This window comes from Phaethon aethereus (genome assembly GCF_964289735.1).
Source record: "Phaethon aethereus genome assembly, chromosome: 3".
NCBI classification, from domain to species: domain Eukaryota; kingdom Metazoa; phylum Chordata; class Aves; order Phaethontiformes; family Phaethontidae; genus Phaethon; species Phaethon aethereus.
In genome coordinates this window covers 88,065,060-88,086,657 of record NC_138576.1, presented here as the reverse complement: position 1 = coordinate 88,086,657, position 21,598 = coordinate 88,065,060, and the positions used below count along the sequence as shown (strand labels likewise).

At 37.2% G+C, this 21,598-nt stretch overlaps 1 protein-coding gene across 1 annotated transcript; it reads right to left on the bottom strand.

The window, feature by feature from the left end:
* Positions 1–425: 425 nt before the first annotated feature.
* EXO1 (exonuclease 1) lies at positions 426–18,426 on the bottom strand (the record flags this gene model as incomplete). The annotated part of the gene is made up of 13 exons (XM_081997043.1): positions 426–567; positions 2,192–2,385; positions 5,740–5,841; positions 6,387–6,843; positions 8,057–8,309; positions 9,312–9,528; positions 10,133–10,229; positions 11,080–11,267; positions 13,036–13,248; positions 13,465–13,602; positions 14,382–14,505; positions 15,933–16,052; positions 18,266–18,426. The coding sequence occupies 13 exons, from the start codon at positions 18,424–18,426 to the stop codon at positions 426–428; spliced, it is 2,406 nt and encodes an 801-aa protein (XP_081853169.1).
* Between the last annotated feature and the right edge of the window lie 3,172 nt (positions 18,427–21,598).

The following is a 21,598-nucleotide window of genomic DNA, read 5'->3' as shown; positions in this document are numbered from 1 at the left end:
TTTACTCCCGTCTTGGAGCCAGATTAAGCTCAAGAGGAAAGGAAGATGTAAAAATTGATCAACTTTTAAAAATTAAGACACAAACTTGTTCTGCTGCTGTTGTGCACAGGCAAAGCCATAGCTGGTGTAGAAACTTGGACTGCATCTGTGACCTACATAAAGTGACCAGGGGCAGCTGAAAAAGGTTTGGACAAACGTTTAGCATGGTCCTTTGAAGAAGAGAACACAGGCATCTGAAGGATTTTATTCTGCTTAGTATAGAACTGTACCTTTCAATTAATGTTTTTATAAAAAAGATGACAAATCACTAGTCAGACCAAAATATATAGTTGGTTTTCAAAGCATCTTTTCTGTATTGATGATATATCCAGAAGGTAAATTTTGACAATGATTAAAAATGTATCCTATTGTGCACAACATACAGTTCATTGGAATATAGCTCTCTGAACATGACTACGTTCCAGATGATTAAAGATTTCTTCTTCTGTTTCTGGAGTGAGCTGTATATTATCTTTGATTGGAGACAATGGATCTGACTTTTTACAAGAAGGAAGTTTTTCGTACTCTCTGCACAAAAAAGACAAAGCAAAACCCAATAATGTTATGATATTACATGTTTCTACACACAGGCCTGTAAGAACATATGGGTTAAAACACAGCAAGACCCCTGACCTAATTACCCACTCATCTATTAATGAGCCCAAAATAAAAATTTGTAATGGAAAGTTTTAATTTCAATTTCACTACAGCTGAATAACTTCACTGAAAGTGATCTCAACTGTTCCAGCTATCCTGTGACAGAATGATAGCTATTAGCTTTGTATCAGAAAGACTGTATGTACCCCATTCTACTCAGGGTTGTATATGCTTCCTTAACATTCAAGTGTTCTGAGTAACTCTGGTTTCATATATATATATCCAATGAGTCTTGACATTAGGACAGAACAGAGTAGTGCGCCACATTATTTGTTTGCCATCAGACAGTATAATTCTTAAGACATAAGGCTAATTTACAAACATTTTAGAATCTGAAAAAATAAACAGAATACTCAGAGTTAACCAATTTCTGGCAGTTAGAACAAAATGAGCCTAGATGGCACTCTATTCCTTTTCTCTGCTGATGGTTGCAAGACAGCTCCCAACATCCACATTTTATCCATCCAGTTTTGGTTGGTCTGTAACTTCTGGGTATATACTGGGGATATATATTTTTGTATATATTACTTCTATGTAAATGAAGTACTTGTTTATCAGCTTTTAGGGGATTCTTTTCTTAAATTTATTTCACAAATATGTTTTTCTCTCTGCCTGTATTCTGATAAATCAAGATACATGAATCCTTTTCCTTGTGAACAACCCTGGTCAAACATTCCTAATTAAAGGTCAAGCAATACATACACAAACACTTCTTCTTTGAAACTGTCATTCTTAAGGCACATCAACAAGATAATAAAAACTAAGATTTCTAAGAATGTTAATACCGCAAGTAATATTTTTTAATAGAAATCAGCTGTACATTTATAATAGCTTACCGCAAGGCCCAAACTTACTAAAATATATTTATCTGACTTAACACATGCTTACCAGTCTCACATTTACTACTCAGTGAAAAGAGAATACTTCTGTCCTACTCACATTTGGTTTGAGGTTAATAAGAATAATAATTTTGAATAAATAAGTCTTATTTAAATAAAGTTGAGATTGCTACTTGGAGCTGGGAAAAGTTTACCACCAGAATTTTTTACCTGAGCTCATGGAAATAGTGTAAGTTAGAATACCTACACTTTCCGGTTTTTGTTTTTTTCTTTTTTCCCTTGAGTTCAATTAAGTTTGGCAACTTTTATGCAGCTTTTGCATTTAGACTAAGAAATGCCTTTTGGTATTTGGTGTCAAACAATGGTAATAAATTTCATATAAATTATGTTAAACTAACTTCAATAAATGAATTTTAGCTGACAGTTTTTCCTGGTTAGAAAGAAAAAAGTAATTAGAAGAACGTATTTACCATAAATCATACTTCATTTTTATATAAAGCTTAGGAAATTAAAAATTGTATGTAGAAAATATCTATCTTAAGCTATTATCTTTACTGATTTGTGTGGAGGAGGTGTGTAGAGTCTGCTTTGAAAATTGTTTCTTTGGGAAAAAAAAACGTATACAGGGTGCTAAGTAAAGGGTTAAAGCAACTCACCTTTTAAACTGGAAGTTTTTCCGGAGTTCACTAATGGTGGCTTGCAATCCCAGCTTATTTTCAGCATCACAGTGATTTCTCTTCTGCACAGGTGACAGTTTCCTGCTTAATCCGCTTACTTTAGCTGGTATCAATGGCTTGAGCTTTGTTACAATACGTGACCCTATACAACTGGATTTATGTAAACCAGGAACCTGTGAGATTTCAATATTACAGCACAAATGGTTAAAATGACAACCTGTAAGCAACAGATATTATGCTGTAAACCTTGTAATAAAAAAATAAAGTGCTTTACATTGTCTTGAAATAACACAGTCTGAATTGCCACAGCAAGGTGTATTTAGATAGCTTCTATAAGACTGGCATATCAAACACATTAGACATAATGTAGCTGTAAGAACTGGCAAACCAGCTTCCATAGGTCTTTGTATTCTAAGAGGTTGCAAATATATATTTCTTTTGAATGCAGTTTTTGAAGTCTACTGTATATTTATTTTCTCATCTGTTTACATGAAGGCACAACAAAAGCTCTTCAAATGTCAGCTCTCAGAATTTTAAGAGAAGCTACTCTTCGGTATCACTCTAATACCTACGACTATTTTTCATTAAATTTAAGCAGAGCACAGGTATCAGTACGATTATGCCAAGAATAAACCTCTAGTGACCTCCTTATGCAGTTTCTGTACCTGGAACTCAAGACAGCTATGCCAGAATCTCTCTCTCAAATGCAACCAGTCTTAAGTTTGAACACACCAATCAAAAGAAAAACACATGGCCTCATTATATAATTTATTCTAGCTAGTCACCACCCCATTATTAAAAAAAAAAAAAAACAAACAACTGTGCCTCATTTTCAATTCACTTAGCAGTTTCCAAGCACTGAATCTGTTTTTTCATATCTACAAGTACATGAAACTCATTTTGACATGACCCAATTCCTATAATTATGTCCTCAGTGTGATTTTTACATTTCACATGCTCATCCCCAACCACAATCTCTTCTATTACTGTCATTTTTTTGGGGTCAATATCAGGCTAACTGACTGATAGCTACACTCAGACTGCTGCCATCATGATTTCTAATACTGATACAACATTGTTGATCATTTTTGCATTCTCGAACTTCATGCATGAAAAATATTAAGTTTATTTTAACTGAAGAAACACTAAATCCCAATCTGCAGGATTTTTTTTTTCCTGCAAGTAGCTTACCACACTTCATAAATTAAAAGTTATACCTATTACTATCTATTTAATCACTCTTCCCATTTGTACCATATGTACGTAATCATAGCACAATATGCATATATTAAACATAGCACAATTAAATACACATAATGTACGTTTAGACAAAGTTAAAACTTTATTTGTCAAGCACACAAGTGGCAAAAGGCCACAAATGGCTTATTCATATTTTCCATCATTTTCTTGTGTCTTACATAGGCTTACTGTTTTCCCCAATTTTTTGGGAAGTAGCCATTTCAAAGCACTAGAATGTTTTACTGTTTGAGCCATTCTGCCACTTCATTGTAGAATATGAACTACTCACAGTTACCAGCTTCTAAGTGATCACTCACTCCTAGCCTGCTATTTTAGCTTTTGTCGGCCATTATGAGGATTAAAACATAATTATCTAAATAGAATACCTGCAGAAGAGATGGCGACTGTCTATAGTTGTAAGAAGTTCTTATTTTACAGTTGGCTACATAATATTAGTTTGGGACACCTAAGTTGTAAATAACGCTCATATTACCCATTTGGATAACGTTAAGAATAAAGCATTTTGATCACCTAAGACTTTTTTTTCCTTAAACTAAAGGATGTTGGCAGCCTCTTCTTCAAAGAGAGCTCATACCTCAGTTGTTTCCAAAACTACATTGCATTTTATCATCTCCCTGCCACACACCATTGTTTCTACCGGAACAGATTAAGCAGATCTTGGAATATTGAATGAAATTTGAAAAAAGTGTTTAAAATGTAGGCTAAACATTGGATCAAGAATACTAGGAAGAATAAAAAAAAATCCTAAAACTTCCTGTTTTATAGAGTTTTGTAGTTTATCTCTCACCTCAGCCATTTTGTAACGTGTGAAGTCATCCACAATCCTACATTTCTTTATGGTACTGAATTACATCAGACTTATAACTTAACTAACCCAAAAGTAGGCAAAGCTGCATGTCAAACACCCACTAAGAAACTTAAAACCAGAGTAGATTGCTCTCTTTTGTCAATATTAGCCTCTTCACTGAGCTCATAGCAATTGTGGAAAATAATTAGCAATAAAAACCACAGCTGGAATACTACCACAGAAAAAACTGAGGTCCTAGAGGAGACCTAGAGTTTAAACTAACCCTATTGTCCTCGCAGATTCTCAGCAGATTCCTATTGTCTGAAGAGCTCCAAGCATCCTGAAAATTTGTTTATATATGATGCTTTTACTATCTCAGTACTTCCAAATTGTGTATTCCCCAATACTTGGTATACTTGTTCTCCCAATATACCTTTAAGGTGAAAAAACGTTAAGCAAAACATATTAAATACATTCTTAGAAACAAAGTAATAAAATTCAGAATCCCAGGATGATTTAATTTCATTTCTCCATCTTGTTGAGGAGAAGTGTGCAAAATGTTAATCTAATCAGTTTTTGTATCAGGCGTTACAGACTAAAGATGTAAATTCTAGCTGAACGCAGAAGTTAAAATAACCACAAGATGTCACTATTATACAAAACACACACCATATTCATGTTTGATAGGGCTTGTGATTTTTAGCCTGTCTACGCGAAAGAAGATAGTAGGTGTGCACATGAAAGGATGAAAGGGTCTTCCTTTGACTTATGAACCTTTTGGCCAACTCTAATGACAATGCCTAAGGAGTTAGAGCACTTTTAGCTGTTAAGGTCTTTGAAAATTTATAAAACTAGACAAATGGGTAAAGCTCTTAGAAATGTCAAAGACAAGGGACATAAGTTTATTCTTAGACATCTAAGAAACAATATAGAAGTCAAATTACTGGTGCCCAACCAATAGGAAAAATAACTGAAATGCAGGCTCTGAAAGAAAATTGACTGTCCCTCCATACGATTTGTTAGTGTCTAATAAGGCTTTTAACTAAAACAAGATTTTGAAATTTAATCACACTTTTTCTAGTCAAAGAGGAAGAAGACTGCTACACTAGTAGATTTATCAAGACAAGCAGTGAAATGAGGTTGTGTCTTGTGACTGTAACTGGATTATGAACACAACTGCAATTTGAATCATAAAACCTGTGTATTTAGCAAGCCTGAGGAAAATCAAGAAGTGGGTTTTTTTTCTGTTGCTTGGCTTCTTATTTTATACCAAAGTATTTAAAATCCCCAGACAAGTTAAAACTGTGATATCAATCACAGGTGGCCTAGTTATAGTTCACCTCAGCTCTGATACAGATGAACAAGAATATTGTTTTCTCTTCCCAACATGTGCATTGCTAAAGATTCTTTCCCTAAGAGGATGAACTAGTAGAAAGCAAAAACTGAATTTCAGAGTTTAGTATAGTTAGACAATTCTTACCTTGGTCTTTATGATCATATTTTGTCTGTCAGTTTGACTAGCAGAAAACACTGGAGATGGAGTACATTGATGATTAGCCAGTTTTGAATTGGAGTCAGATTCCTTCATGAAGAAAAGATTAATTTGGTTTTAAAACAGGTTGGTTTGTGGTTTGTTTGTGTTTTTTTTTTGGGGGGGCAGGGGAAGCAGTCCCAATGTATATTTTTATATCTACATATATACAAGGTATAATGTTCTCAGGAATTCTAAGAACTTATACAAAAACCTGGACTTATTTTCAGCAAGCAACACCACGGTGACACACATATACTTTCTGAAAGGATTTCTTCAGGGACTAACAAAAGCAGAGAACAAAAGCTAGCCTACCAAGGTGTTTATGACCCACTGTAGGGGTAGCAGGGGAACGACTGAAGACAAACTAAAACCAGAGAACAGACTTGATTTAATCTAGAAAGTAAATCCATTCTACAAAACTACGTTAAGCATTGACAAGTTTTGTTAGCACAAGCTACATAATCTGCAGGGTATACTTTTGAAGAGAAGAATTTGCTGCCTAGTTTAAATAATTTATCATAATTTAAAGTGAAAACAAAGGCTGAAACAATGTTTAATTTTCTTACTTCTGCATCAGAACTGTTGTTAGACACTCGCCGTACTTCTGAAGACTCCAAACTGCATTCTGATGGCTCACATGACCTTTGAGACTGTGATGACTGTTGTAGTTCTGTTAAGGGGGAGGATTCTTCCTCCAATCCTCCACACACTGCCCCACTCTCTATTTGTACCCTATTAATCTGATCTTCCTGGGATACCACACAGTTGCTTCTCTGTTGCTGAAACTGCTGTGAAAATATAGTATGAGATAGACGAGGGTTTCCTGAATTATTTACAAGGCTGCTAAACCACCGGAAGCAGTTTTTCTGTGTTTCTCCAGGAGGTGTAGAAATAGTCCTTGTTGATTTTTCAGTTTCTGAAAACCAAGAAACATCTTCTGCTACAGGTTTTGCTTCCTGTTCCTGGCAATCCTGCTTAGCATCTTGAGTTAGATCACTGTCATCCTTCTTCGCTCTACTGTCAATTATAATTGCATCATTGCAGAAGAACCTAAAAAAGTAAAAAAGGTGAAGGCAAGGGAGAAGAAATATACTGCAAATGAGTATGTCATCTCCAAAATCCAGTAGTTGTCTCTATCCATCAGTTTTTTTGAAGTGCACTTGCAGACAGGAATTATTTTGACAATGGGCAAAGTCTTAGTCCCTCTGGGAGGCACTTAACAGATAACAGTAAAAGATAGGGGGGGCGGGGGAAGAAAAAGCATCTGTAAATATGTCATTCATTGATTGAAATACTAATAAGGGTATTCATCTGAAAAAGAAAAACATCTAGGAATCCCAAAAAATTTAAGGATATATTCATTATCATAAAACTAAACTGTAGTGAACACTTCAGCGCCTCTTATCAAAGAAACTAGAACCTATCTAGTTCTTTTCCGTGCTATAGCAGCAGCTCCTAAGAGTACGTACAAGTCAGAGCTTTTTAAGAAACTAAGCATCAGTAACCTACCATCATTGACAACTCTTAATTTTTGATGCAACATAACAAATCTTTCAGCTCAGGAAGGTGCATGTTAAAGCTAGAGAACATCAGTATTAAGACTGTTCTGTAAAATTACAGTTCTCAAAGATATTCAAGTTATTTAAGATAAAAATTACACAGTAAAAGACATAATTGTGATAATGCTTTGTAAAACCAATTCAAGTAGCTGCGACCAAAAAACCCATAACACACAGGCAATTAAAAAAAAAGCCAAACAAACCCAAAATCCTTCTTCTTAAAGTGCTGCTGCAGAGATCAGGAGCCTCAACTGAATGGGATGGGATAACAATAGGTATTTGTCATACAGTATGACCAGGTTTGGCTTTACTGAAAAAACCAAAAAGCCCTGTCAACATAAGTCAATATATTCACTAACTGCTTACATATTTGGTACAAAACAGCTACTTTTTTTTTATTGAGGTATGGAAAAAAAATATGGCCAACTGCCAGTTAATTTTGATGCCCAGAGGCTAGACTGTATTGAATAGTCTCAAGGTCTTCATTTCTGCAGTAAAAGAATTAACATTATTTATCTATGTCACACATACATAGCCTAGCACAAAGGGTTCTCCATCTCAGCTCAGGACTACACGCGTATTGATACAATTGCATAAGAAAGTGTGAGGTAGCATTTGTCTCATTTTCAGTATTCAGGTTATTTCAGCAATCAGGACAGCGAACAGTATTTTGCTACTTGTTAAAACACATGATGCAAGCATACCTGCTTCTTGTTCCTGGAACAATTACAGCATCCTTCTCTTTGTTTTTCCTTTGTAGAAAGGAAGCAAATTTATTTCTAACTCTGGGAATGGAGTTAGAGCTTTGAGTGACAGAATTCCCTGAAGAATCAAGGCTTTGTATTGCTGAGACACTCTTTTGTGCTTGACCATCATGATCACTCTCCTTCTTGAATTTTTTTGCTTTTGAAAATGAATATTGGTTCAACAGATCTCCATCTGAGATTTCTTCTAAATCTAAAGACAATTTAAGCATCACTGTAGAAGCATATTCTAGAATTAACCAGTTATGAGAGAATTGAGCATTACATATTTACTCTCACAGGCTTAAAAACATTAGTAAGGTCTGGTAGGAACATTCTTGACATTACAGTTTAGAAGTTTAAACACAGCTGTTTTCTAGTACATGGCCTTAAAAGTAACTTTCTATGAAAAAGTAGAGGGAGTGAAGGCAGAACAGCTGAAACATGATGCTTATTTCTTGGTTTTGTTTTTTAAACACTTTGAAAGCAGAACTAAATTTGACTTAAAGGCAAGCTGCTAAACTAGCTACAAATTTTGATAAACCAGGGACTAGGAAGATATCAGGAGCAAAAGGCAAAAGAGGAGCCCTAGTAGCATAATCAGAAAGCAAAGGAAGCAGAGGAAGAGAAAATACTTAACACATCAGATAAAGCACAATGGGAACAAAGAAGTAATCCTTCTATTAAAAGCCCACAGTTTATTTTCAGCACATATAACTTAGGTGGTGTATAAGACAAGATAGCAGATTTAGTAGAGAAAGTGAGGAAGTTGGAGTAAAGAATATCTATACAAGGGATACAGGCAGCATAGTGTTAGAAGAGTACAGAAAACATTCTTTAAATTTTCTGTCTGGCTAAATATCAACTCTAGGAGAAATAGGCTATTTTCATTTCTTCACAAGCCATTATAAGATGGCAATTAAAACAAAAGTATCTAAAAAAAGAACAGAAGGTATTAAACATGACAACTTATAACTGAAAACAAAGTTTTATAGCAAATTAAAGGAAGTTAAAATCAAGTTTGCTGCCACCCTTAATTGTTACGTAGGCTTTAATATTATGGCTCATTAGCCTTGCAGTTTGTTGAAAACAGAATACAGACAATAAAAGTTAGACCTAGGCCTCTAAAATCTCATGCCATCAACACAAGATAAAATCCTTTCTTTCCCCACAGCCTTCTACTGTTATTTATACACTTATTTTAATAAAAACATACCACTCCTTGGCCTTTTTGCCAAGAGCTCTTTGTCTGGAAGTTTTAGCCCTTTAACACTAATTATCTTCTCCATTCCTTTGGTTGTTGGTTTCTCTAGTAAATGCATTTTATGAGGAACCGTATCTGCATTAGGGCCAAGCTTGTAGTCTCTGCTCCAAATGCTATTTACATGATTAGCAAGTCTGTCATTCCAGCCACAACTTCTCTGCTGCACAGGCTACAGAAAAAAAATTTAAAAAACCCAAGATATAGGTTTATAGTTTTACCTTCTACATATGATTTCCTGCTTTATAAGGGCATTTTGACATTTGCACAACTAGTGGCATACTTTACATAAACATCTTTTTCATTCCCACATTTCTCACACTGTTCATACAAATTCTTTTTCTTTTGTGGTGCCATGACTTCTTCATTCCAATATGGAGCAGTGACTAACTGCTCATCTCAGACAAAATTAAGAGTTTAAATTTTGTTTCTATTCAGAAAACCTGATTTGGGAAAATGCTTTCCTCAGAGTTATATACTTGGAAGAAATCAAAATCTGTGAGAGTTTTTTTTTAAATCAGTTACTTCTGTCAATAGTATTAAGAACCTATCAAAAAAGTCTGAAAGAAAAACAAACATTAAAGCCAAATACCATGAAAAGTAGATTTTACCTGTACAAAGAATGAGAAATATATGTGTGGGAACATAAAGTCTCTGTAATAGCAGAATAGCTTTCACTGCCAAGTCAGCTGCAGATAACATTCAATCATATTTTTCCATGAAAGTTTAGACCCACATCAAAATCTTAATATATAACTTCAGAAAAAAGATGTTACCTGTGCAGTGTCTGGGTTATAATTATCAATTTGTTTCATTGTATCAACATCAATGTTGCCAATGGCAATTTGAAAAGCAGTACCATCACCAAAATGTCTGTTTCCATCATATTAAAGGAAAATATCTGAATATTAGATTATATTTAGAGAACTGTAGCATGAAAAGTTAGCTGTTTCTCATTCTCGTGCTAAAAAGCATTGCTAGAATATTAACCAAAAGCATTAATACTACTACTCATGTCTCAGTCTAATGCAACAGCAATTATAATAGAACTGCAGTGCTTGGCAAATCACAAAAGTCAAAAGGAAAACCTTCAATCACAAGCAGGAAAGTTGTTATCTTTCTCCTTCCTAATTTCTGGAAATGCCAGAGATTAGGTGGATTGAGGAACATACAAAGCTAGTAACTACTTCAACAGTTGCCTTTCCTCATTTTCCTAATCTTCCATGCTGAAATTTACACTGCACAAATGTGGCAAATTGATACTACTTCTATAGGAAGAGATACCTGGTAGAACATGAAATGCTTAGATTAAGGGAATGAGTTGAACACAGATTGCAAGAATTACAGAGATTATAACACACTTCAGAGGCAGAAATTAAAGGCAGTTGAAAAGTGATTCAAAGAATTTAAATATAACCCGTATGTTAAGTTGTTTTAGAACACAATGAGTTGTTTTCTAAGCAGAAAAAAATAAATCAATAACTTCTGCCTAAAACAATATGTCAATGATAGGTCACTCCATTACTCCCTGCATATTTTTTTATTAATTAAAATCAGACCAAAAGAAAATTAAAAACCTTTCTAAGATTGCAGAAAAGCCAGGCTTTAGTCAATAGCAGATATATTTTTCATTGCAAGTGCACCACAGATGCAACGAAAAGTATAAGACACCACATCTGCTCACTCTTATTTCCCCACTTTGCTGTTATAACACAAAGGATACCGTCCTGCATAAATTAGAGTTTCTGGATCAATATCATCCCCATATGCATTCAGAGGAACTAATTTTCTGTTGACAGGATCAAAAACTAACTGATAAAGGAATGTATTATTGGCTCGTGTAAAACCCTGTATGTATTCTTCTGGTACTGTTATATTCATCTTCAAGTACTGCCCCATTTTCTTAATAACCTGCAAAAAAAAAAATTGCTTAATTGTTTCATTTAAACAGGTTACACAAAAGGTTAAATACATTTCAATTGTTAAGTATCTTTGCTTGTAATTAAATGTAGAATGTGTGTCCTGTTACAACAAGCAGATTCAACTTAAACAGGGGAAGGAAAAAAGAAGTTTTATATGTTCTTTTCCCATTCTCAAGTTGTTCACAATCACATAAGTAACACAATTCAACTTTTTTTAAATGCTTCTTGTCCAGTAAATAAACACAAAATCCCAACAGAAAAACAGAGCATCTCCTTAAAGTATATTTGTTAAAACTAATATAAAATTTTATCATTCATATTACCAGAACAGATAAGCAATACATGGGTGTTTTTAGGAAAGAAAAAAAGCAAAACTAATCAGACTTCTCCCCCTGCCTTTACTCATCACCAAAGACTACATATTGATCTGGTAGCTCCTCCTATACATTGTTACTGCACCACTCAAAGAAGTTCCTCATAATTCATTGACCTCTATGCTCTTCCAGTTTCACAGAAGGCAGATTACGTTCTTTCGAAGACCAAGTTTATCGTACCGCTAGAGGCGAGAGTTTCTCCTCTCTAAATAAAACATCAGCCATGTATTGGCCATGCATCCTAATGCAATGAGTAAATTTTGCCTGTATTTAAGTAGTAAGAGTTTGAACAGGCACTGTTGGACTCCTTCATATCTTTTGACTCACTCGTGACTTTCCAACGCTGTCGGAAGAGAATATTGTTGAATCACATGACAAATTACTAAGTGAAAAGTTTTTCAAATTATTAAATCCTGATATTTTGCTCAAAAAGATACATTTAATCTTTCAAAAAGAAAGTCATGGTTCATATAGGAAAAGTTCAAAGTTCCCTCTTCACTTCTGCAAAAGCCACCCAAACCAGTTGCTTTGATGCCTGCTTTACATAATACAAAACATTTTAAAAGTAAGAATCATAAAAATCAGCCTGTGAGAGAAAAGATACTAAAGCATACAAGTAACTTAAGAAAGAAGACTGTACAGTAAAGTTAATTAGACTGCATATTTAAATGTTTTTCTGGATTAGATTTACCTGCCTCCAAGGACAGCCACATAAGATATTTTTCTTATTAGCTCTTAAAAAAACCTCTCCTCTCCTCTACTATCCACACAGAAGTTTTTCCCATTCTCTTAGCCTCTGTATTTCCTAATGTTTTCATTTCATACATTGGATAAGAAAAAAATGACCTACCTTATTTTTTTGTTTTGCACCATACCAAACTTTTCTTCCATAATGTTTTTAATATATAAATGCCTGTACCCATATCTATGTAATCAGATGCAAAAAGGGAATCAGATAAGATTCCCAATCCTGGTCCCTCCCCCACACAGACAAAAATGCACTTATGCAAAAGTGACAGAGTTCAATTATCAGTTCTAACTACCTGCTCTTCTGATTTTGCAGATTCATTATGAAGGGGAAAAAAAAAAAATCCAGAGCCTTACAAAAAAATCAAGTCTTTCCTCAAATAGAATATACCCTTAAAGGATTAGAATAATTCTTTATTTAAGTTTAGTTCAGTGTATTTTATTAAATACATAATAGCTTCAACACTTGAGTAAGAAAGATGCTGAGCTAATCTAAAGCACAGGTGAAAATCACTACTGTTATTCTTCTCAAAATGGAGAAAGTAAAGAAACCCTTATATTTTTAATTCAGTGTTAATTTCATATATACTGATATGGGCTCCCAAAAGCCCACACACAAAGCAAAACCAGGTTTACCTTTATAATATCTGGATTGTTGGCTAATTTTAGTAACTTGCACGCTTTAGCTAACCCAATTCCGTGAATTGATGGGAGGTAGTCACAACCAGAAAGAATACACATGTAGCGGAATTTCTCTTCTGTAAACACATTTCCAAGCTGCTTGCAGTTTCCTAGTCGAGCTTGATCTATCTCTAGTCCATTTCCAAACTTGTCAATTTTCAGAAACACCTGGGAATTAAGAGGAAGTTAAAACAATAACTTTCACCCATATAGCTAGTTTGTTGCGCTTGGTGGAAACAACAGAGGCTGAGTGCTATTCTCATCTCTCTTGTTTCCCCCACTTACTGTAGAAGAGTAAATCCATACATCAAACACATTTGGAAACTTCAACTCTGCTTTTAAGATATCAGCAGAGGTAAAGGCTATTAGTATTTTCTTCCATACCTTTTTACATCCAAAAGCTAAAAGATCAGAGTCTTCTGTAATTATAGCTTGAACCATGCCGGTCTTATTGAGATAAGCCAACTGAGCATCAGCTTCGTAAGGAGCAACAATGCAATCAACTCCCCGGCCTCGTGCAGCCTGTACATAAAGAAGCAGCATACAAGTGCTTTGCATCAGTTTTCGACAATTACCTTAAGACATCTGAAAGCATAACAACCTCTGCCTTAAAAAACTGTAACTGTGATCTTTTTAATCAACACCCCCCCCCATTATAGCCCAATATTTCATACTCAAAACTCAAAGTTTCAAGCAGTTTAGACCTGTATAGACTAGTTTACAAAACCAACCTTTCCTGTGTTGACCCGTAACACTATGCTCACTGCATGTGACCACAGATGCCAGCTTCAAACTCATGCAAGGTATATTCTGGACAAAGGAAAACAGCACTAGAACAAATGTAATACTCTTGATAAAGATCCTGTGACAGCAGTGGAAAGATAGTAAAAAGCTACTAGAAACATTTTTAAGCAGCCAAAATTTTTTCTGTGCTCTATTCTTAGGAACTAGCGGAAGAGAAAAAAAAAAAATAACCAACTGTGTTTAGTTTTTGTGCAGCAAAAGTAAAACTGTTGGTGTTAGAGTCAGTTCATAGCAGTAAGGAGATATGCAATTCAATTGACACATGATCATTATTTATACGACTGGGCATAATAAACTTCAAGTGAAGTTAAAGTTTGTTAACTGTGCCTAACATAATCCAATATATGCAGGACAATTAGGGGCTAAGAAGAGGGGAATATATTCCTTGCCTACACAGAAGAGGTAGTGATGTAGCCATACAAAAGCAGAGTAAGACACGCTACCTATTGCGTAGATTTTTTTTAAAACTGTCAGTATCAACAGCATTGACAACTTACTTTAATAACTTCATGAGCCATAACATGGGTAACATTTATGCTGCGCCCAAAACATTCCCTAGCTTCTGACAGTCTCCCTTCCTGCAACAGTTGTTTCCCCTTCAGAAGACTGGCTTGACGCTTCCTGAAAGGTAAACAAAAACATCCACCAATTTCAGATTATTTTGCACTTAAAAGAACAAGTAGCAGAAAGGACTAAGAGAGACAGGTAGGAAAGGGCAAGAAATAATTATTTTGCAGATTTCATAGAATCATAGACTCTTTGGGTTGGAAGGAACCTTTAAAGGTCATCTAGTCCAAGCCCCCTGCAATGACCAGGGACGTCTTCAACTAGATCAGGTTGCTCAGAGCCCCGTCCAACCTGACCCTGAATATTTCCAGAGATGGGGCATCCAAAACCTCTCTGGGAAACCTGTGCCAGGGTTTCACCACTCTCATGGTGAAACAGTGCTTCCTTACAGCTAGTCTAAATCTACCCTCTTTTAGTTTAAAACCATTACCCTTTGTCCTGTCACAACAGGCCCTGCTAAAAAGTCTGTCCCCACCTTTCTTATAAGCCCCCTTTAAGTACTGGAAGGCTGCAGTAAGGTCCCCCTGGAGCCTTCTCTTCTCCAGGCTGAACAACCCCAACTCTCTCAGCCTTTTTTCACAGGAGAGGTGTTCCATCCCTCTGAGCATTTTTGTGGCCCTCCTCTGCACCTGCTCCAACAGGTCCATGTCTTTCCTGTGCTGAGGGCTCCAGAGCTGGACACAGAATGAACATTTCCCAAATCTGTTCTACTGTGCAATTTTTATAAATATAAGAATAACTAAGTCATTGTATTGACAAGGACAATGAGATTGACATGTTGAAATTTATAATGTTTTCTCAGAAAACAGTGACAACACAGGAACTGAAATCAGCAGTGTAAAAGAGGAGATGAACCCACTCTCAGGTTGCAGTAAAATAGATTTAATGGAATTTGGGTGTATCTGACCTTAGAGGCTTATTGGTTTAGAGGACAGAAGGCATCATTTACTTCATTTCAAATACCGGAAATTGTTCGCTCCACGTGAAAGGAAGCATATGTCCCATGAGAATTTATAAATAAAAAACACTAGTTAAAAATTCTCACTGCTTCAGTGAGAAGTCCCATTATATAGGGACTTGAATCCAAACCTGAAACAAGTTTATCTCATTGTTTGTAGAGAAAGATGAGGAAGGTGGTGTTATATTTAAATAAAATCATATTGGGAAGAAATATTTTTGTCCAGAGGTCACAAGGGTAGGTAACAGTCTTTAATACATTACAGGAACTAACGCTCAGAGGTTTACTTCCTTCCTCTATAAAAGTGCTTTCATTTATGAAGTGCATTTCTATTTTTGGAATAAAACCTCTAAGAAGAGGTTTGTATGATTTTTAAATGTAAATTAAATGTAATAACCTACATTGCAGGAAAATTTACCAGAGATTACTACCTAGCTGAAGTTTGAGGTTTTTCAACTTCGAAAATGAATTGTAATGTTAAACATACTGCATTGCCTGCAAATAAATACAGTTCAGTACTTACTCTCGTCGGGCCTTTTCCACTTCCTTCTTAGATGGTAGGGTGCATCCATCAAACACCAAAATTGGTTTAATTCCAAATGAGAGGAGCATATCAACAAGTTTCATACAGAAAGCTACATAACTGTATCAACAATAACAAAAGAAAGAAAAGAAAACTTTTATTGTTAAGCACAAGTCTATTGCATATTTTCTGTTTGCAGGAAAGGAGAACTGTAAGTTTAGGATTAACTACTGTTCAAGGATCTTAACGGGCTATGTATTTTCCCAGCATCACAAAAAGAATAAAAACACTTGAATGCCATTTTTGAGGTTTTTTTGTTGTTGTTTGTTTGTTTTTAAACAAGAGAAATGCTCCGCCTCCCAACTCAGAACTGGACTCACTGCTCCCTAATCCTACACAAAATAAAATAAGAACTCGAGTACAATTCAGTTTGATTTTGATACACTAGGATTCAATACTGTCAAAAACTTTACTAGTCAAAACATGGATCATCTTTTTAGTTTCAGCAATTCCTGGCCAGGGAAAAAGGAGACAGATGAGCACTGTTCATTATCTTTCCCCAAAGCCTCATGAAAAGCAGACTAAATGCACTTTTGTCGAGTTGGAGGAGCAATGGGGTATTAAACCTCTCTCTGTGGAACTATCCACTCTTCCCTCCAGATGGTGGATACATGCTATGGACAGACATGCACATACGTTTCCATACTAAAAATATTCCAAAGGACAGGATTGCTCCCCAAACTGTACTAACAGTGACAATGGTGTATGGACCAGGAGGCAATCCTGCACTGCCTTCCAAGCCCATCCTTAATAAAATATTTGTAGGGAATTCCAGACTTTTCCCTCAGACTTCTGATCTCTTCACCTGTTATTTCTACAGATCTGTATGGGATCATTTCATCAGCAGTGCAGAACTAAAATCTAATAGCTGCTGTAAACACTAAGTGTATTACAATGACATTCAATGAATTAAAAAAGAGAAAAAAAAATCAAGTTTGTTTTCTCTTTTGCTTTTAAGGACACCATTTAAAACAGGGAGAACAACCTTTCTGTCAGGGAACTGGGAGAGGAGGGAGAGTGGGACTTAGGAGCACTTAGAATCTAAAGATATGAGCACTGAAGAAACTGGATTTAGAGCTACAAATTATAAACCAAAAGATAACGATGATTTTTGAAAGACAGGAGTGAATAGGATTGTAGCTATATAATAGCTCAATTCAGATCAATTTTAAAGTGTGAAAGGACTCTGTACACTATAGTTAAAGTGCCAGTCTAAGATAGTAATCATATGTGTATGGAAACAAGACCTGGTCATAAAGTATCCATGTAGTTAAATTCAAGCATTCCAAAGTTTCCTATAACTATTAGTGTTTCTGCTGGCAGTCAATTTCTTTCTCAACTGAAGTGTATCCTATTCTCAGGACTCTGAGGGATATCCACTACCTTCAAAGGGAGGTTAGCAGGGTTGGGTGAAACTCCACAGTTCTTCACACCAACAGAAGCAGGAACTAAAGATTTGAACCCATTTGCAAACCACCAACACTTTCTTGCCTCCAATCAAAAATTTAATCAAAATTTCCTGAGTGACGTTTGATCTAGACTAATCACTGTAGCTTTATTTCCGAAAAGATAAAGATTAAGCTAAATTGAAAACTATATTCAAGCTAAAACAAGAGTTCAGCCCAGTTTTCCAGAGATGGGCAAGAACTTACGGAAATCTGATCTAAGCTCCAAAACTGAACTTGAAATACGACCACAATTTCTGTTTGTTTTCTACTTTAGGAATATAACTGTGTAATTGAAAAATCCATGTTACATTAGAAAAGCTGCTGTTACTAAAAATATAGTATTTTAAGCAAACAAACTTACATCTTATTCAGAGCACAACACATCTGTCAGAATTCTTCAGTATCATTATAACTTGTCACAGCAGTATTTACAAACTATCACTTCATACAAACAAGGCTCCTGAAAATAATACTAAATTTGAAACATATGAATGGCATCTACTGAATCTCATCAGGGGGATTAGATTATAATTCAGAGCGAGACAAGCTGGAAAAAACTGCACCTAACCGTTGGTGTTTTAACAGAAAATATTTTAGAGAGCTTTTTCCCCCCAATATATACTTCAATATTTATTTTGCACAGTTGGAAAGCTATTTACTTATAGCCAACATTTCAATTTCCAAAAAGTACAACTGGGACTGAGAATTCAGAAGCAACAGTAAGAAGTGAAACTGCTTTAACCTATTTTTTTAGCTCAAGAAGTGTCAAGCTAACAAAACTTGAATTTGTAAGAGGGCCGAGAGGGCAACGTAACAAAGACTTACAGATCTGTTGGCTCTCCTCGGGCCAGCTTTTCAGCACAAGCATAAGCGCCTTTGTGCAGCCAGCAGTAGGTGTCCACAGCTACCATCTGCCCTTTGTATTTCTTCACGTGGGTAGGTTCAGCAGCCTCCTTGATAAATTGCAGTAGGCCCTGAATCCCCATGATGTTGCTTAAACTGCAGTCGGGAAAAGGAAAAGCGTGAGCACAAAGTTGAGCGTCGATCTTTGCACAAGGAACGCCAGGTCAGGTTGAAAACAGGGTGCAGGGCTGAACCAGAGAACTACGAGAAGCTCCTGCTAGTGCCACCATGACCCGTGCGCAGCCGGAGCTCCTTCCCGCCGTCCAAAGAGATGCAAAACTTTTAAGCCGGCGGTGCGTGCAGCCCGCGGGGACGGGGCTCCCCACCGTCGGCGGGCCCGCAGCACGGGGGGAGCAGGACCCGCGCACACTCCCCGACAGACAGCAGGGCCGGGAAGGAGCGCAAGGGGCGCCGGGCACGGCCCCCTCCACCCGCCTCAGTCAGGGGCTCAGGGGCCGGCGGGGCCTCAGCGACACCCCACGCGCCGTTCCTCAAGGCACGTACGTACCGACACCGGCAATTGTAGCTGTCCGAGGGTGAGAGGGTCTAAGGCAGCGCTCCCCGCCTGGGGCCATCTCCCCCATGGCGCCGCCGCCGCCGCCTCTACCTCGGCCCGGGCCGCCAGTGCGCGGGGAAGAGAGCGAGAGAGGGGCTGGGGGAAGGGGGAACACGATCATCAACCGCCGCGGAACGCCGCGCGCCAGTACCTCGCTGGGGGAGGAAGAGGAGGCCCGCGCGCCGACTGCGCTCCGCTCCACTCGGTCGTGGCGCGTGGCAGCCGCTCGGGGCTTTCAAGCAGCGCGCGCTCAGGGCACTGGCCCCGCCCCAGTGGGGGAAGACTACAAGTCCCAGAATGCCCCGGGAGGGCGGGGAGGCCGTTAGAGCGCGAGCTCCACCCCCGTCAGGCGGCCTGTCTCGGCCGTTGGTGCCGCTGCCGCGGTCTCGGAGGAAGGGAGCGGCGGCGGCGGGGGGGGTTTGGATCTCTGGCCAAAGTGACTCTGAGATTCTGCTCATTTCCGAATCGCTCTCGTGTTGGGTACCGGGACTTTTCCGGAACCTTCTCTTTCATTTGAAACCGAGTTTGAAAGATAAGGGTTTTAAGGACAGAGTGTTTGTAGGACAGCCATAGATTCTGGTGAATGGGGTTCTGAGGGATGTGACGTGAAAGGGTATACCATGAAATTTGCTGCTAGCGAAGGAAGTGCAGCTACTTCAAGCAACTACAAAAATATGAATATACATTAAATGCACTGAAATAGATTCACTGCTGCAGCATTGAGTCAGCCCGTCTTGTGCCAAATTCGGGTTTGCTGTTGCTCAGTAAAATGCCAAGAGACTGGAAAATTGCTTCTTTACATTGGGACTGGCACTTTTTGAAAACTTAGTGTTGGCAATACTTCCTAATGTGAATTTTCTATAACCGCTAAGTCACTGGTGGAGAGAATTACGGTCAGCATCCCAGAAAGTTTGTGTCATCATAGTATTTAGCGTTTCTTTTCAGTTTGTTCCTTCTATCCTTGCAGTCTGGTCATATCTGAACCCTGGTATATAGAAAAGTTCTTCATGCAGTTGTCAACCAAAAAAATCCCAACAAAACCATCAGAGAAACCACCCTAGGAGCAAGAATGTATTTGTGTATGTTGCTTCTTACAATATTTACATGTAAAGAAGCTAAACACCAGTAAAAGTTACTTGGTCTAAGTAGAGATACGAATAAGGAACTTGTTATTTGGTCTAAGCAGAGAGATGAATAAGGAACTTATTACATACAGTAACCATCAGTTTTGTACTACTGCTGTAACCTGTATTCTGAATTAGTCATTTTGAGATGTCAGACTGAATGATCCGTTTCTGACAATATTCTTCACAGCGATTGCTCCAGATCGGTTCTATTACAGCAAAGGATCCATGGCATGCAGTTGAAGACAGCACATGTGTAACACCAATGAACATGAAAATTATAAACATTAAGTATACTCAAATCAAAAGGCATCACAGAATTCTGGCAGGACAAAGGTCTGAGTGCTGCAGCTAACCCAGAGAGTGGGGAGGGAGAGAGTGGAAGCAGGTCACTGACTGCAAAGGAAGCCGTGAGGGACAGGTGCTAAAGCAGTGAAACCCTAGGGCTAACGTAAGAATTGATGGTCAAAGTTAGAATTTTAAATCTGTATTTACATACTACTATAACTGCTTTCATTTTAAAAAGCCATGAACATCCATCTCACATACTGAAATCTGAAGTGGTTGCACAAGGGATTTTTACAAAATAGTCAAGTACACACAAAATCATACAATCAACATTTTTTTTTCACAGATCTAGTTGATGTTTTGGGACATCTAATGCATGGGATTGAGTTCCTATTTAAGCATCTGTAGCAATATTTCATTCTGCCTATTTGATAAATTAAATACAGTAAACCATAGTTTGATAGCCAGCAGGTGGTCGGCACATACACAGACTAGGGTGACAAAGGACTCCACAGTGCCAAACTTAATTTCTTCCTACTGGCAACACGCATGCTGGAACCTAGAACAGTCTCAGATGATCTTACAAGATGTTTCTTGTCCTCAGGAAATAACGTCTTCATATCTTGCTAAAAAGAGCAAGCATAATCTAGAAAGTCAGTAAAGAATGAGGAGAGAATTAGAACAAAAGAGAGACTACATGTGCAAGACTGAATTATGCAGATTTCCTCTGCACTCATAAAAGTGTGCTGTTTGCCTCATTTGTTGAGATAATACTCAGATAAGACTGGAACAAATGCAAGAGTGTGTGCGTGTTTCCAGCTGCAAGTAGTGAGATCACTGGACCAGAAGTCTGGCGAACACTTGAGAATAAAAATTACTACTGCACTGGAGTAGGTGTTTTTATTTACCGATTTTCTGAAATGAAAAAAGAAAGCATGATCTTTAACTGCTTTATTAAGCTGCTCATGGTGAAGATCTGTGAAGCTGGTGATTGAATCCTGATTAGGGGACATGTCTGTCTCTATGAAGAGAGTTTGAGAAATCATGATACTGTCTTGGACTGGAGAAAAAGTGGTAAGAGATGAAGAGGAATCAAATGTGGTACTTCGCTTGAAATTTCACAGAGTTTGAATATCTGGTACATTTGTAATTGCAAATAGGAAATTACTTATTTCTATGTATAAAGTTTTCCATTACTGAGCAACATGATTGTACATGCCCATCCAGGCCTCAGGGAATAGCATAATTGCCATAAATAGCGTAAATAATTAAATATTGCATAAATGT